We start from the raw sequence: 16214 nt of genomic DNA on the forward strand, positions 1-16214 counted from the left end.
CCCCCCCACCAGGGCAGAAGAGACCAATCAGACCCAAAGGGGGAGGGAGCATTTGGGGGGCTGGGGGTGGGGCTACCAGGACACAGCAGCCAATCGTTGGAGGCACCAGGGAAGCCCCTCCCCTGTGCAGGTCCATGGGGGGGTGCAGTCCGGGGGTGGGGGGGAAGCGGTGATCCATGCTGCCCTCCCCGGCTCCATGGGGCTCAGAGAAGCAGCTTCCCGTTGCGATGGATCTTGAGGATGCGGCCGAGCCGTTGCTTAGCCGTGGCCAGCCCCTTCTTGGGGCGCTTTCCTGGGGGGCAGAGTGGAGGGTTAGGGGAGCTGGACGGATCCCTCCCCCACCCACAGGAGATACCAACAGCCCCACCATGGAACCCAGGTGTCCTGGCTCCCCCAGCCCCCAAACCCCACTCCCCTCCCAGAGCTGGGGAGAGAGCCCAGGCGTCCTGGCCCCCAGGCTCCCCACGGCTTACCCTGAGCGGGCGGGGTGCCGGGGGCGCCGGCAGAGGGGCGGCGCTGGGACAGGAAGACGCCGGGGGCCATGGGGGTGGTGCCGCGGGTGAGCTGGGCCATGCCGAAGACGCTGGGCCGGGCCGTGTACTCGTGGTCAGCCAGGCTGCCGGCGAAAGGCTCCGCCTTGGGCTCAGGGGTGGGGGGCGCCAGAGCTACCCCGGGGCACCGTCCGGCCCAGCGGGCGCCTCCGGCTCTGGCTCCGGCTCTGCTTCCGGCTCGGCTTCTGGCTCCGGCTCCGGGTCGGGGTCGGGCTCTGGGTCGGGCTCCTTGGGGGACGGGGCCCTTCTCTTGGCCTGACTCTTCCGCCGCTGCAGCCGCTGGTGTTCCTGGGGGACGGAGCGCGGGATGGGGAGGGGGACGGGGGAGCGCCCCCTGCCTGCCCCCCACAGCACAGTACCCCCAGCACCCTCCCCCACCTACCCACCACCTGTTCCCCATGACACAGTGCTCTCCGCCTGCCCCCCATGCCACAGCGATCCCCAGCACCCTCCCCCACCTGCCTCCCACGGCACAGTACCCCCAGCACCCTCCCCCACCTACCCACCACCTGTTCCCCATGACACAGTGCTCTCCGCCTGCCCCCCACGCCACAGCGACCCCCAGCACCCTCCCCCACCTGCCTCCCACGGCACAGTACCCCCAGCACCCTCCCCCACCTACCCACCACCTGTTCCCCATGACACAGTGCTCTCCGCCTGCCTCCCACGCCACAGCGACCCCCAGCAAGCCCCCCACCGGTGCCCCCCACCTCTGCCTACAGAGCGTGCCTGCTGCCCAGCCCCGCGAGGCCGTTACCTGCTGGGCCAGCTTGGCCGCGGCAGCCGCCAGCCCCGTCTCGACAGACGCCACTCGGGTCCCCTCCCGCACGGGCCGGTCCTGGCGGGGCAGCGTCGGGGTCACCCGGGCTGGGGGAGCAGACAAGGTACCGCAGAGTTCTCGGCCCGAGGGCGTCTCGTGCCAGCGGGTAACCAGGCAGGACCCAGGCCCCCCCACTTCCTGCCCAGAGCTGGGGAGAGAACCCAGGCGTCCTGGCTCCCAGACCCCTGCTTTAACCGCTACACGCCACTCCCCTCCCCAGAGCTGGGGAGAGAACCCACAGCCCGGACGCCTGGGTTCCATTACCTTTCGGGCTCCAGGGGGCATCATCCGTACATTTCTTCTTCTTTGGTAGCGATTTCAAGGCTGGGTCGTCCTCATCCGACTCAAGAGAGGGGTAAACTGTGGGGCAGCGGAGGCAGTAGGTAAGTTGGGGGGCCCCCATACCCCTGACCCTGCCAGCCCCCTCCCCAGGGCCGGATGGGAGCCGGCGCCCCCCAGAGGGGACAGACCCTGCCCCATTCCCTGCCCCCCTGAGCCTGCCAGTCCCTCCCCAGGGCCGGGTGGGAGCCGGCGCCCCCCAGAGGGGACAGGCCCCAGCCCCATTCCTGCCTCCTGGCCTGGCACTCACTGAACTCGGCGTCCTTGAAGCAGGTGCCCAGGCTCTCCTGCTCGTCCAGGCTGCCCGTCTCGCCCTCGCTGTCCGTGCTGTGGGCAGCCGCCCGCTTCGGGGGTCTCCTGCGGGGGCGCTTGGTGCCCGACCCGCCCGCCCAGCCCCGCTCGTGGCCCGGGACCCACCAGGCCGGGCGGCTGGGCGAGGAGCCAGCGGCCTGCAGGTTGGCCATGCTGAGCATGCCCTGGATCGCCTCCTGTGTGCTGGGCGAGGCCGGTGCGTCGCTGGGGGGGGCGGAGGATTAGGGGGGGTGGGATCCCCCCTGGCACAGTGCCCCCCGGCGACGCCCAGCACCCTCCCCTCCCCCGGCACAGCGCCCCCCCAGGCGACACCCAGCGCCCTCCCCTCCCCTTGGCACAGCGCCCCCCCGGCAACACCAAGCACCCTCCCCTCCCCTCGGCACAGCGCCCCCGCTGGTGCCACCCAGCGCCCTCCCCTCGGCACAGCCCCCCCCCCGGTGCCACCCAGCGCCCTCCCCTCCCCTTGGCACAGCCCCCCCCCCCGGTGCCACCCAGCGCCCTCCACTCCCCCTGGCACAGTGCCCCCCCAGTGTCACCCAGCACCCTCCCCTCCTCTCCCCTCCCCTCGGCACAGCGCCCCCCCGGCGACACCCTGCGCCCCCCCTCCCCCTGGCACAGCACCCCCCCGCCGACACCCAGCGCCCCCCCTCCCCCCCAGCAAAGCGCCCCCTGGCGACACCCAGCACCCTGCCCTCCCCCGGGACAGCGCCCCCCCAGTCAGCCCCCAGGCGTCTCACCTCAGCTCGTCGTAGTGGGGCCCCCCCCACCTGGCGACTGGCCTTGAGCAGGTCGAGGATCCCGGCCGCGCTGCCCCCCGGCCCCTCAGCCCCTGAGCCGCCCTCCTCCTCCGTGGTGTAATCCTCCTGGGGGGGAGAAGAGAGACATGGGGCGCCCCGCAAAGTGCAGCCCCCTGCTCCCGGCCTCCCAGCCCCCCATCACCCCTTTACCTCGATGTCGAACTCGACCTCCCCAGGCTCCCGCACGCGGTTGGGGTCAGAGCAGGGTTTGGCCCTTGGCAGCTTCCTGGGGAATTCTGGGAAAGAGAACGGCAGAGCCACTCACCGAATGGCCCAGGGGGGGCTGCCGTGCTGGGGGGGGGCTGTGGGGTCGGGGGCAGTGACTACTGGCCAGTCTCCTGGGGCCGCCGTGGGCCCCGCCGGTCCGTGTGGGGCGGCGCCTCGTCGATCTGCAAATCCTCCTCCGAGTCCAGGGTCCAGCCCGGGGCGCCCGGCGAGCTGGGGGGCGACGGGGAGCGGGAGGGGCGGGGCCGCCGGCGCCCTGAGGCCCTGGCCCGCTTCGTCCTGCCGGGGGAGAGCAGGTCCAGAGACCCCAGGCGGCCCCCGCCCTGCTCCCCACAGCACCCCCTGCCAGCCCCCCGCCCCGCAGCACCCCCTGCCTGCCCCCAGCACCCGCTGCCAGCCGCCAGCCCCCCGCCCCGCAGCACCCCCTGCCCAGCCCCCCGCCCCGCTCCCCAGCGCCCGCTGCTAGCCGCCAGCCCCCGCAGCACCCCCTGCCAGCCCCCCCGCCCCGCTCCCCAGCGCCCGCTGCCAGCCGCCAGCCCCCCGCCCCGCAGCCCCCGCCAGCACCCCTGCCAGCCCCCCGCCCCGTCCCCAGCGCCCTCCGCCCCGCAGCACCCCCCCGCCCCGCTCCCCAGCGCCTCCTGCCAGCCGCCAGCCCCCCGCCCCGCAGCACCCCCTGCCAGCCCCCCGGCCCGCTCCCCAGCACCTCCTGCCCACTTCCCACCCTGCAGCACCCCCTACCCAACCCCAACTCTCCGCCCGCCCCCTGACATCCACCCAGCCCCACTCACTGCACGGGCCGCCCGTCGGCCAGCACCAAGGTGAGCTCCCCTTCGGCCACCTCCGAATCCACGTCCGTCTCCTCCAGGCTGGAGCTGGGAACGTCAAACTGCCAAGGGAGGGGAGAGGGGCTCAGCAACGGGGGGCCGGGCTGAGGGGAACGCAGCCCCGCTAGGAACAGCCGCACACCACGCTGCCCAGAGACGGCTTGCCCGGCGAGGAGATCAAGGCCCCTGCCCAGCCCCTCTGCCCCACGGCGCCCCCCGCCCAGCCCCGCCATCACCTCCTCCTCGTGGGGGCTCTCGGCACTTTCCAACACCGGCGGCTCCGTGCGCGTGTCCAGCAGCTCCAAGTCCAGCCTCGTGGGGGCGCCGGCAGCTGGGCCCTCGCGTCCCTTCCACCCTCCCCTCCGGCCCGGCTCCTGGGGGCTTTGGTCCCCCCTCCTGGCACCAGGGGGGGGGCCCTGCTGCACCCCAAAGGGGCTGCCCGTCTTCCCGATGTTCTGCTGAAAGATATCCTGGGAGGGCTTCAATCCCCCACCCCGGCCCTGCCTGCCGGGGAGAGGCCCCCCCCTCACCTGCCACCCAGTGCCCAGCCCTGCTTGCCCCCCACAGTGCCCCCCCACCTACCAGGGAGACCCCCCACCGCCTGCCCACAGTGCCCAGTCCCACTTGCCAGGGGAAACCCCCCCTCCTGTCCCCCACCGCCTGGCCCTCACAGTGCCCCCAACCCACCGGGGAGACCCCCTTCCCGCCCCCCACTGCCCTGCCTCACAGTGCCCAGTCCCACTTACCAAGGGAGACCCCTCCCTCCTGTCCCCCACCGCCTGCCCCCCAGTGCCCGGCCCTGCTTGCCCCCCCCAGTGCCCCCTCACCTACCAGGGAGACCCCCTTCCCGTCCCCCCACCGCCTGCCTCACAGTGCCCAGTCCCACTTGCCAGGGGAGACCCCCCTCCTTCCCCCCCCCCCCCACCTGCCCCACAGCGCTCAGCCCTGCCTGGCCCCCACCCCACAGCACCGAGTCCCACCTACCAGGGGAGACCCGGTGCCTGGCCCTGCCTTGTCCCCGCCGCACAGCACCCAGTCCCACTTGTCAGGGGAGAGCCCCTGCCCCCCAGCGCCCAGCCCCAAGTGCCAGGGGAGACCGCCCCCTGCCCAGTGGCCCCTGCCCCACGGGGCCCCCTCGCGCCAGGACTGCCCCTCACCTCGACCAGACGGATTTCCTTGGCCAGGTCTTTGATGAGCTGTGCAGGACGCACGGAGCCGGGGATTTCGTCTTCGTGCTCCTCCAGCACCTGGCGGGGGGGGGGGGGGGGGGTGTTACTGGGGGCGCTCGGGCCTGGTCAGGTTTGGGAGGCCAGGAGTCCCGTCAGAGGAAGGGGTCCCTGCGAGGGCGTGCGCTGCGGGGGGCGGATGGGGGGGGGCAGCGGGAATTCCTGGGGGGGCTGAGCGTCGAGCTAACACAGTGACAGCTGTCGAACAGACACAGCCCAGAGCAGGCGCCTCTGTAAGTCCAACGTCCCCCCGAGAGCCCTGAGATGCGGCTGACGCTGGGGTGGGGCACGACAGCTCCTTGTAACACAGCGTTCGCCTCTCTCCAGCTCCGCCCAGCCGGGGATTGCTCCCGGCCCCCCCGATCAGACCCACTTGCCTCTTTGCGGGTCCAGGCGCGGAACGCCGTGTTCAGAGCTTTCGCTCCGTGGACCAGGTAGGCGGCCGGGTGTCGGCGGTTCTCCCGCAGGCCTGGGGGGGCGAGAGGCACAGGTAGGACTCAGGGGATGGGACGGGCCCCCCAGCCCCTCTCACCTCAGACGCCCCCGGCCCCGCTCACCTCGGAAGATGTCCAGCAGGTGTTTGCCGACGTACCAGCAAATGGTTTCAAAGTTGGGAAACCTGAAGAGATCGGCTGTGCTCAGCCGCTTCTCGATCTCGTAGGCCCTGCGGGAGGAGACAACCAGGCCAGGTTGGGCTGGGACAGCTCTGGAACAGCCGCATGGGGACGGCTCACCCGGCACGGAGATGCAGCCACCTCCGGGGCGGAGCAGCTGGGGAACAGCCACACATAACACAGCCTGGGGACACCCGCCCGTTTGTGAGCCCTTTCCCAGAGTGCTTTGCACCAAGCCCAACTCCCGGCAGGGTCCAGGTCCCTGGGGCGGGGCTGGGAGTCTCCGGCACCCCCGACACTCACTTGAGCTGCATCTCGATGTTGAGGCTATGCAGGAAGTTGCCCCCAAAGGCCAGGCAGTCAACGGGGGTCAGCACGGCGTGGATCCAGCCTGGGGACAGAGCAGGGTCAGACTCTGGGGGAACCCGGCCCTGGAAGGGGCGATGGGGGATCGGGGACCCACAGTATGGGAGCAGGAGGGGGTGGTGGGTACCCGTGGGGATGAACGGGACTGGGGGGTACCCACGAGGGAGAGGAAGAGAGGTACCCATGGGGATGAAGAACGTCTGGCCCTGGCGCAGGGAGCACCGGGAGCGGTGGGGACGGAGGGGCCGGGGTACCCGTGGGGGGCAGGGGGTACCCGCGGGGATGAAGAGCGTCTGGCCCTGGCGCAGGGGGCACCGGGAGCGGTGAGGACGGAGGGGCCGGGGTACCCGCAGGGGGCAGGGGGTACCCGCAGGGATGAAGAGCGTCTGGCCCTGGCGCAGGGGGCACCAGGAGCGATGGGGACGGAGGGGCCGGGGTACCCGCGGGGGGCAGGGGGTACCCGTGGGGATGAAGAGCGTCTGGCCCTGGCGCAGGGGGCATCGGTAGCAGTGGTCGGCCTGGTCCCCGAAGAACGTCTCGCTCTGGTTGGACGAGCTGCTCCAGGCCTCGAACCGGGCCAGGTTGGCTGGGCTGGGCCGCACCAGGTAGAAAATCTTCTCGCCCTTCGGGGGGGGATGGGACAGTGAGAGGGGGTTCCCCGCGCCCACCCCCCACCGCCTCCCCTGCCCACCCCCCGCCTGGTCCCGCCCGGCCCGTACCCACAGCACGTGGTACCAGACGGAGGTGCCCCCGAAGTCGATGTGGAAGTCGGTGTAGCTGCCCTGCATGCCCATCAGACAGTACTTCTGCACGCTCGGCCGCTCAAACACCGACTCGCCCGGCCACAGGTTCTCCACCCACGACAGCTTCCGCACGATCTTCGGGGTCTCCACCAGGTTGGACAGCCTGGGGGGCAGAGCCGTCAGCCCGCGGGACCCCGGCGTCCGGGAGGGGGGCCCGGCTGCCCGCCCGCGGGACCCCGGCGTCCGGGAGGGGGGCCCGGCCATCGGCCCCCAGGCATAGGGAGCGCAGGGTGGAGTTGGGAGCCCAGAATGGAGCGGGTGGAGGCTACATCTCAGGGACCCAGGTGTCCGGGAGACAATACAGGTAATACGCTCTCCCCCGGCTTCCCCCCACCCCAGCCCCCCTTCCCCTCCAGACCCCCCCGCCCCAGCCCCCGCTGACCGGCTCTCGGAGAACTCCAGGCTGATGACGTTCAGCACCTTGTCCCGCCGGGCGGCGCAGAAACAGCCGACGAAGTCGCCCAAGTGCATGCGGCAGTCGGCCTGGCGGCTCACGTCGATCACGTCGATCTCTTTGTCGGGCCCTGGGGGGCGCAGGGTGAGAGCGACCGGCCCCAATGCCAGCTATGGGCCCCCCCACGGCCCCCTGACTCCCCACACCCAGCCACGGCCCCCCTGAAACGCCAGCTATGGACCCTTACCGCCCCCTGCCCCACACGCACACCCAGGGCTGTTCCCAGCACTGGCAGCCCCTCGGCCCGGCCTTACCCACGTAGTGCTCGATGTCCCGCACGGTGAAGGACGGGGGGGGCAGCGTCATGCCCAGCCCGTCCTTCTTCAGCACCAGGATGGGGACACTGAAGCTGTTCTCCTCCAGGAACTCGACCGTCAGCTGCGCCCCACTGGGCTTCAGGATCACCTCGTCCGCGCTGCCGGGCGGGAGGGAGAGTCAGCAAGGTGCAGCCACCTCTGGGGCGCAAAGGCTGGGAACAGCCGTACATAGCACTGCATGGGGATGACTCCCCCGGCACTGAGATGCAGCCGCCTCTGGGGCGCAGCGGCTGGGAACAGCCGTACATAGCACTGCTTGGGGATGACTCCCCCGGCACTGAGATGCAGCCGCCTCTGGGGCGCAGCGGCTGGGAACAGCCGTACATAGCACTGCTTGGGGATGACTCCCCCGGCACTGAGATGCAGCCGCCTCTGGGGCGCAGCGGCTGGGAACAGCTGCATAGAACATGGGACAGGGATGACTCGCCCAGTGTTGAAATGCAGGCACCTCTGGGGCGGGGCGGCTGGGAACAGCCACACATAACACTGCGTAGGGATGGCTCGCCTGGTGCTGACGTGAGATTTAGGGACAGGGACCTAGAATTAAACTAAGGTCCTGGAGACAAGCGCTGACAGCTTGAGAAACCTCCAAGTGCCCAGCGCTGACTGCCAGGGGTGAGTGCCCCCTACCCAGGCCCCCCGGCACCCTCCAGCACCCAGCCCTACCAGGGGTGAGCACCCCCTACCCAGCCCCCTGCCCAGCCCCATGACACCGCCCAGCCCTGCCAGGGGACAGGCCCCCCTGCCCAGCCCTCCGGCACCTCCCAGCGCCCGGCCCTGACTGCCAGCCCCCCCGGCCCCACGGTGCCCTCCACTGTCCCTCTCACCTGGGGAACGTCCGGGCCCGAAGCTCCTTTATGAACTGGGCGCTGCCCGTCCGCACCGCGGCACCCGCCTCTCTCAGCCCCGCGTCCTGCTGCTTCGGGGGCCCACGGCGCCGCTTCACTGCGGGAGACAGGAGACCCCGTCAAGGGAGATCAAGCCAGGGGGGGCGAAGATCCCCTCCCCCCACCCCGAGGCAGCCACCCCCAGCCTGGGGGCCGAAGCCTGGCCCAGCCCCTTGCCTGGCTGCCCCGGCCCGAGGCGGGCGGGTTCGGGCTACTCACTGACGGAGGGGCCATGCGCCAGCTGGCAGTTGGGGCAGTGATACAGGTCGATGTCGGCGGCCGCGTCCTCTTCCACCCCGACGCAGCTGGGGAGACAGAGAGTCGCTTACCCGCTGCCCAGCGCTCGGCCCCCGGCCCGGAGCCGGCCCCCGCCCCACCCCCCGAGCCAGCCTGCCCCCCCGAGGGGACAGGCCCCCGCCCCACTCCCCCAGCCAGCCTGCCCCCCGGCCCGGCCCGGAGCCAGCCTGCCCCCCCGAGGGGACAGGCCCCCGCCCCACTCCCCCAGCCAGCCTGCCCCCCGGCCCGGCCCGGAGCCAGCCTGCCCCCGAGAGGGGACAGGCCCCCGCCCCACCCCCCGAGCCAGCCTGCCCCCCGGCCCGGCCCGGAGCCAGCCGGCACCCCCCAGAGGGGACAGGCCCCCGCCCCACCCCCCGAGCCAGCCTGCCCCCCAGAGGGGACAGGCCCCCGGCCCACTCCCCCAGCCAGCCTGCCCCCCGCCCCACCCCCCGAGCCAGCCTGCCCCCCCCGAGGGGACAGGCCCCCGCCCCACTCCCCCAGCCAGCCTGCCCCCCGGCCCGGCCCAGAGCCAGCCTGCCCCCGAGAGGGGACAGGCCCCCGCCCCACCCCCCGAGCCAGCCTGCCCCCCGGCCCGGCCCGGAGCCAGCCGGCACCCCCCAGAGGGGACAGGCCCCCGCCCCACCCCCCGAGCCAGCCTGCCCCCCAGGGGGGACAGGCCCCCGGCCCACTCCCCCAGCCAGCCTGCCCCCCGCCCCACCCCCCGAGCCAGCCTGCCCCCCCCAGAGGGGACAGGCCTCCGCCCCACCCCCCGAGCCAGCCTGCCCCCCCCAGAGGGGACAGGCCCCCGCCCCACCCCCCGAGCCAGCCTGCCCCCCCCAGAGGGGACAGGCCCCCGCCCCACCCCCCGAGCCAGCCTGCCCCCCGGCCCGGAGCCGGCCCCCCCGAGGGGACAGGCCCCCGCCCCCGAGCCAGCCCCCCAGCCCGGCCCCCGCCCCACGCCCGCCCCACCTGCCGTGGAACCAGTCCTGGCAGGTGTCGCACTCGATCATGAAGCGGGTCACGTCGTAGGGCAGGCGGCAGAGACAGTAGACGGGCACCGAGGCCATGGCTGCCCCCCACAAAGGGCTGACGCCCCCTCAGGACCAGCCGGGGGGCAGGGGACGTGGGGGTCCCCGCGCCCCTGCCAGAGGCCAGCCCAGGGGGGCGGACACCCCCGGGGTCCCCCCAAATCAGTCCCGACCGCCCAAAAAACCCTAGGGGTCAAGTGGGGTCCCCGCGGCACCCCAAAAGAGCACGTGCCCCCTCGGGGTGCCCTGCCCTGGGGCCACTGACCCCCAAGCGAGCCTGAGCCCGGGGGGGTCTCTCCGCCCCCTGCACCCCCCGGGGTCACCCCACAGCCCCTCCCTGCGGCCTAGAGCGGGGGGGCCTCCCTCCTGCAGCCCGGGGGTCTCCCCGCCCAGGCCCCGCGGCGGGGTCTCTCCAGGCCCGGTCCGGTCCCGCTCGGCCTGGCCAGGCCCCAGGATCCTGCTCCGGCTCCAGCCTCCCAATAAAGTTTATTCAAAACATGGGGAGGGGCCCCGGCGCCATCTTGGGAGCGGCCCAGGCCACGGCCGGGCGACGCGGCCATCTTGGGAGTGGCCTGGCTGGGTGCGGAAGCCATGTTGGCCCGGGAAACGGCCGGGCCCATCAGCCATCTTGAGTGTGACACCGCTCACGGGCCAGCGAGCGGCGGCCATCGTCGGAGTGGCAGGCCTGACGCAGCAGAACACGTTGGCCATCTTGAGAGTGGCCTTCAGCCTGCACCATGTTGGGACTGGCCAGAAATTCGACCACGGCTGCCATCTTGGAAGTGGCAACGGCCCAGGCTAAGCGGCCATGTTGGGAAGGGAACAGGAAGAAGACGCCATCTTGGGAGTGGCAAGAACACGTTCAGGCCCCGACCTAGGGCAAGTGTGAGCTCGCGGGGGTTCAGGGCTCGGTCCGGCCCGGCCCGGCCCCCAGCGCGGGACTGGCCGCCCTGACGCCAGTAACTGTCGTCGCCATCTTGGGAGTGGCACCAGTCCACACACCCTCAGGTGTGGGCCCTGGTCGCCATCTTGAGTGTGGCAGGTGGCCACTTGTGTCACACCCAGAGAACCCAGGAGTCCTGGCTCCCAGCCCACCCCCGCTCTAACCCACTGGACCCCACTGCCCTCCCAGAGCTGGAGAGAGAACCCAGGAGTCCTGGCTCCCAGCCCCACCTCCGCTCTAACCACTAGACCCCACTGCCCTCCCCGAGCAGGGGAGAGAACCCAGGCGTCCTGGCTCCCAGCCCCGTCTCCGCTCTAACCACTAGACCCCACTGCCCTCCCAGAGCTGGAGAGAGAACCCAGGAGTCCTGGCTCCCAGCCCCACCTCCGCTCTAACCACTAGACCCCACTGCCCTCCCCGAGCAGGGGAGAGAACCCAGGAGTCCTGGCTCTCAGACCCCTGCCTTCAGCGGCCGCTCAGAAGAATAATCCAGCTCAACTGCAGTTTACTAAAAGAATAGACTTTTATTAAGTACTGTAAGTCTCTCTCCACGGTCACAGCTGACCGTACCACGTGCCCAGATCCACCCAAGCGAACCACATTCCCAAAGACATCCCCCCTGCCGGCTTCACCTCCGCCACCCGCCACGCAGCCTTCCCACGCGTCCCCACCACTGCCACTTTTCCTGCCGAAGCGGGACCCGTCCCAACTTACATGGATAAACTAGGGAGCAAGTCGTGGGATCTGGGGCTAGCGGGACAACAGGGTTTTTACAGTCATAGGGCTGAGGTGCAAGGGAAGTAGAGGTAACATTTATCCATCCACTAATAAACATGTCAGTAGCTTTAAAAAAAAAGGGGGGGGTGGGGATTTAAATGATAAGATTAACAACAAAAACCATGAAATTTCTTACTTGGATTTTTTTTCCCCTCGTAAATATAACACACAACTGTAAATTGACAAGATCGCAAGGAAGAAAATAACCCGACTGCTCATTTCAGTGAAAGATACTTTTAGGTTTAAACAAAAAAAAAAAAAAAAAAAAACCCCAAACCTAGGTTCTTATGCTAAAAGCATTTTAAAAGTTGGGGAGAGAAAAATATGGATAGATACAGTTACAAAAACCAGAAGCTTCAGAGTTATTTGAAGGATGGGGGGGGCGCAAAGTGTGGAAAGGAAAGTCCGCTGGTTTACAATTTAAGAACCAAAAAAATACAGTTGAGACTTCTGAGGTTTGATTTAAAAAAAATCTCACTAGTCATTAGTTTCTATCCAGAAAAGCTTGTAGCAACATACAAGGGCTATGGCTATCGTCAAAAAGGTGTATGCCCCAGGTGAGGACAGACAGATGGATAGATTGAAATAATTTTATTTCAAAAGGGGAGGAGGGAACGTTCTTAACATCAACACAAATTATTTAAAAAAACCCTTAACCGTAAATAGAAGTATAAACCCAAAGGATTTTCTACCCTGCAGGCAGGGCAATGGGGCTTGATTTTAAAAAGTTAAATTAAATCAACAGCAAAAGAAATCAACAGGAGAAAGATGCCATGACGCAGGGAGGCCGGGGGAACAGAAAGGGGACCAGGCCTAGTTAGCAGAAATACAGATCAGGAAACAGCTAGTGCCCAGACCTGGCTCTACTGAATTCCACTAACTAGATTAAAACTGAAAAAACCAGGGTCGCTCGTTGCCCAGTTGCTTCTCACGTGCGGCTGGGGCAGCGGCGAGAACTGAAAGGCCAGCTAATCTGAGCACAGAGTCTCGGACGCTGGGGCCGGAGCTGTGCCGTCAGACTTTATATTTGCTTCCAGGCTGGCCTGGCTCAATTCCAGCCCATGGTCTGAGCAATTTCTCCCGGCCGGCCACAAACAATTCCCGAGGACGGGTTTTGTCTGATTTGTGAGAAAATTCTCTCTCCTGGGTGCGGGTCGAACGAAAATTCGAGAGAAAGTGGTCGGGGGCCAGTTTCTGACACACAACAGGGGACACAGAGAGAAAACAGACATCCACGGGAGAGTTAATACGAGTCACACAGACAAGGAGTGGGAGAATAATGTCGGAGTGGCCAGTTTACTCCATCAGCCGGTTGATTTAGTGGCCAAAGGTAGGAAATCAGTAGCCACACCCTGGCCCATGGCAAGCTGGCTGGCTTAAAAGTCAAGAGAACTGCAGGTGGGTTGGTTCAAACTTCTTTGTGGTTTTTGTTCTCTTTTAAAGCTTCAAGTCAGCAAGAAAAAGAAACGGAAAACTCCATTTCGGCGTGGGCTTCGTCCACGGGGCTTCGCTGGATCAGAGTCGAAAGCAGTAATCCGGAAGTGGAAGGGTTAATTCAGATGCTGCTGACTGGGGCCAAGCCAAGGGTCCAACCCACGCACTCCTCTCCGGCTCACAAGGGAAAAAGCTGCCCAGATTAAATACACAAAGAGCTGTAATGGGCCAGAGCCCGAACTGGGATACATGGGTGTAACTCCAGTGCAGTAAGTGAGGCCAGACCTCCAGCTGGGGTCCATCATCCATCGCTCCATGGAGTCAATGGGGCCGGACCCCCAGTTGGGGTCAATGGGCCGTAGCTCCGTTGGGTCAATGGGGCCAGGCCCCCAGCTGTGGGAATCCCCAATTGACACCAGCAGAGGAAACGGGCTCCATGCTAGTCATAAAATGTTTCACCTAGATACGGAAAAAAACCCATGGAGAAATTTAGCAGCACAATCCCAAAGCCTCCAACATATCCCAGGCTCTTATGAACGACCGGCCGAGCCGAGCTCCGACACACGAGGCCAGCAACTTTCACCAGTCACTCCTGCAGCCAGCCTGACAGCTGAGAGAGAGAGAGAGAGGTGTGTCCTCTCGATTCCACCGCTCACTGGGGGGCTGAAACTGGGAGGAAATACCTCTCCTCCTGCCTTTGTCCGCTGGTTTCCACTGCCCTGGGCTGCCAGACACGACGCCCGCAGCAAGCCAAGCGCATGCTTCAGCCAACAGGAATTTCCCACGCGCATGACTCTGGGCTTTGATGGGTTTGTCTGGGGCTTTTCCACCTTCTCTGAAGCAGCTGGGACCAGTCCCGGCTGGAGACGGGACCCTGGATAAGGTGCTTGGAGCTGCTGCGCGGAGCATCGACAGATTGGCAATTGGGAAGTTTCATCTTCCACTGCAGCCTGGGCCTGCTGGCATCATCTGGGCACGTCTCACCTAAATGGATTCCCTGCGGCCCCTCACACCTGCTCAGTCTCCTTTAGGCCAACCGCCATCTTTGGGCTCAGCGAAACCGAACGCCCTGCCCTGCGCAAGACTCAAGTTCCAGCCTTGGACATGGAAACACAGGGTCTTCCAGGCCAGGAGCAAGGACGACTCCATGGGCCGGAAGGGACCTCAAGAGGTAGTCCAGTCCAGCTCTCGGCACAGAGGCAGGACCAAATAAACCTAGACCATCCCTGACAGGGGTTTGTCTGACCTGTCCCTAAAAACCTCCAACAACAGGATTCCCGAATCATCTCCTCAGCTGTTCTTTGACAAGCTAAGCTGAACAGTGCCTTGCTAGGTGGGGCAGTCGAGGCCTCTTGAATGCCAACGGTGAAAGAAGGGGAACTTCTTACCTCCGGTCAGCTTTGCGGGGCACCTCACAACATCAGGAAAGGCACCGTGGGTGGGAACTGAGCCCCCAAAGCAGATCCAGAAAAGGCGAAGAAACTGACCATGGTTTTCCAAAGGGGACAAGTGATTTCCAGCGCGGGGAATCGGTGATTCCACCGAATGGTGCCAAGAAAGGGGCTTTTGCAAAGCCAACCAAGCCAGCAGCCCCAACTCGGATTAGTTCAAATCCCCATCTGAGGTTCAGATTTGCCCTAATTTTATTTCCAGTGTAAATCTAAAAGGTGACTCTCCGCCGATCTATTCAAGACTGCTTCATCCCTGCCAGGCAGGATGCTTATCTCTGTGTTTTCAGCTTAGTTTATGTCACTTAATCTCGCCTGGACGGCAAGACCCCAAGAGCTGGAGAACGCACCACTTCCATTGGGAGTTCGTCCCAGCTATTCATCACCTTGATGGGTAAGAATTGGTCCCTTATTTTCAATTTGTATTGGTCTGCCTTCAGCCTCCTGCCTCTTGCTTTTCAGTCAGCCTCTCCCCACCAGACTAAAGAAGAGCCCTGTAGTACAGTGACTGCCAAAGATTCTCCAGCAGAATCCAGTCCCCTCTAGACCTTCCAAACACGGCGGGCTGCTTACGCCTCTCAAATCATTTCCACAGCTCTACTCCGCACCCCAAAGCGTCTCCGTGTTTAAAATCTCTGGGATGGCAAAAACTACAAATCTTCCAAAGCACCAATGACTGGCAGATGCGATTCAGAATTTCCCCCTGGGAGTTTAGCGGAAGCAGTTTGGGAGGCTGTGATTTAGGGTTTCATTTTCCGGATTTCAGAGGAGAAAAAATGGCTGCCCTGAATTGGGATAAGTTCTGTAAAATGCCGAGTTTCCTTCAAATCATCTCTCTCCCCTCCCCCCAAAAAGGGGGGTTATTCCAGCAATAAAAGTGATTGCAACTCCAGGCGTCTGCCCCGAAGATTCCCAACCCCAAAAGCTTCAGATTAACTCCTTCGTGATTCGCAGACACAGCCGATTGTCTCCAGACATTTAGAGAGGCCTGATCTGAGGTCTGACTTTGAAACACGGTTAAAGTTATAAAAAAAACTACAGGGTGACGGCTCCAAGTGCTGGCGTGCGTCGAAGATCGCTCTGCCGATGAGCTGCCTCAGGTGGGCAGGCGTCTTCTGAGCGTTGAGATTCTGAATTGGCCTCAGTTCGAAAGCTCAAGTAATCAGAGTCCGGAGATAGTTTTCCAGAGTCTTTGCTGGCATATCAGTCAAGTTAAAAGGGTTCAGTGCCCCGATCAAACAAGGGCGTGTTCAGATTTCCTCCCATCCCCCCAACCCCGAGGGGAGGGGAAAATAAGTTTTATCGAGATCTGGGCTCTTTCCCACCCCCTCCCTGTTCCCCAAATCCCCACGGCCTGGCCGTCTCTGCCCGGCTTCTGGGCGGCTGCCAGGGCTACCAGGGAAGTGACGTGCTCAGAAAATGAAGGATGCAGGACCACACCGAGCCACGCGCAGCACAGGGGAATTCAAGCCTTCCCGTGCCGACAGGGGCGCGGATTGATCAAGTGTGGAGTCGCACTGCCCAGTTTTTATACACGTCTGGGGGGCCAGGATAGGAATTCACCACCAGCCCCCCTGCCTGAAGTTAGAGTTGGGGCAGGGGGTAGGATAGTCCACAAAACCTTCAAATTTTCCACCCTGTATGGTCCAGATTTTAATGGGTCTTTAAAGGGGTCCCCCCCCCTCTGCACCAATACATCCCCGGTCAGTGAGCCTCCAAATCCCTGCACTCCCCTCCCATGGGACAGAAACCCTAATAGCGCCCAGCCTCAAT

The 16214-nt window shown here is 65.7% G+C and overlaps 1 protein-coding gene across 1 annotated transcript; it reads right to left on the reverse strand.

Annotated features, from left to right (window-relative positions):
* Positions 1-1546: 1546 nt before the first annotated feature.
* PHF8 (PHD finger protein 8) lies at positions 1547-10175 on the reverse strand. Its single transcript, XM_074937674.1, is given in 22 exon segments — positions 1547-1731; positions 1961-2226; positions 2760-2785; positions 2787-2824; positions 2827-2885; positions 2970-3023; positions 3025-3055; positions 3147-3168; positions 3170-3323; positions 3833-3930; positions 4105-4338; positions 5026-5115; positions 5472-5563; positions 5652-5758; positions 6012-6099; positions 6535-6697; positions 6794-6980; positions 7260-7401; positions 7586-7746; positions 8476-8593; positions 8755-8840; positions 9781-10175. Coding segments are annotated over 22 exon segments (2484 nt in total). The 5' UTR covers positions 9879-10175; the 3' UTR covers positions 1547-1561.
* Positions 10176-16214: the final 6039 nt, after the last annotated feature.

This window comes from Natator depressus, chromosome 23, assembly GCF_965152275.1.
Source record: "Natator depressus isolate rNatDep1 chromosome 23, rNatDep2.hap1, whole genome shotgun sequence".
NCBI classification, from domain to species: Eukaryota; Metazoa; Chordata; order Testudines; family Cheloniidae; genus Natator; species Natator depressus.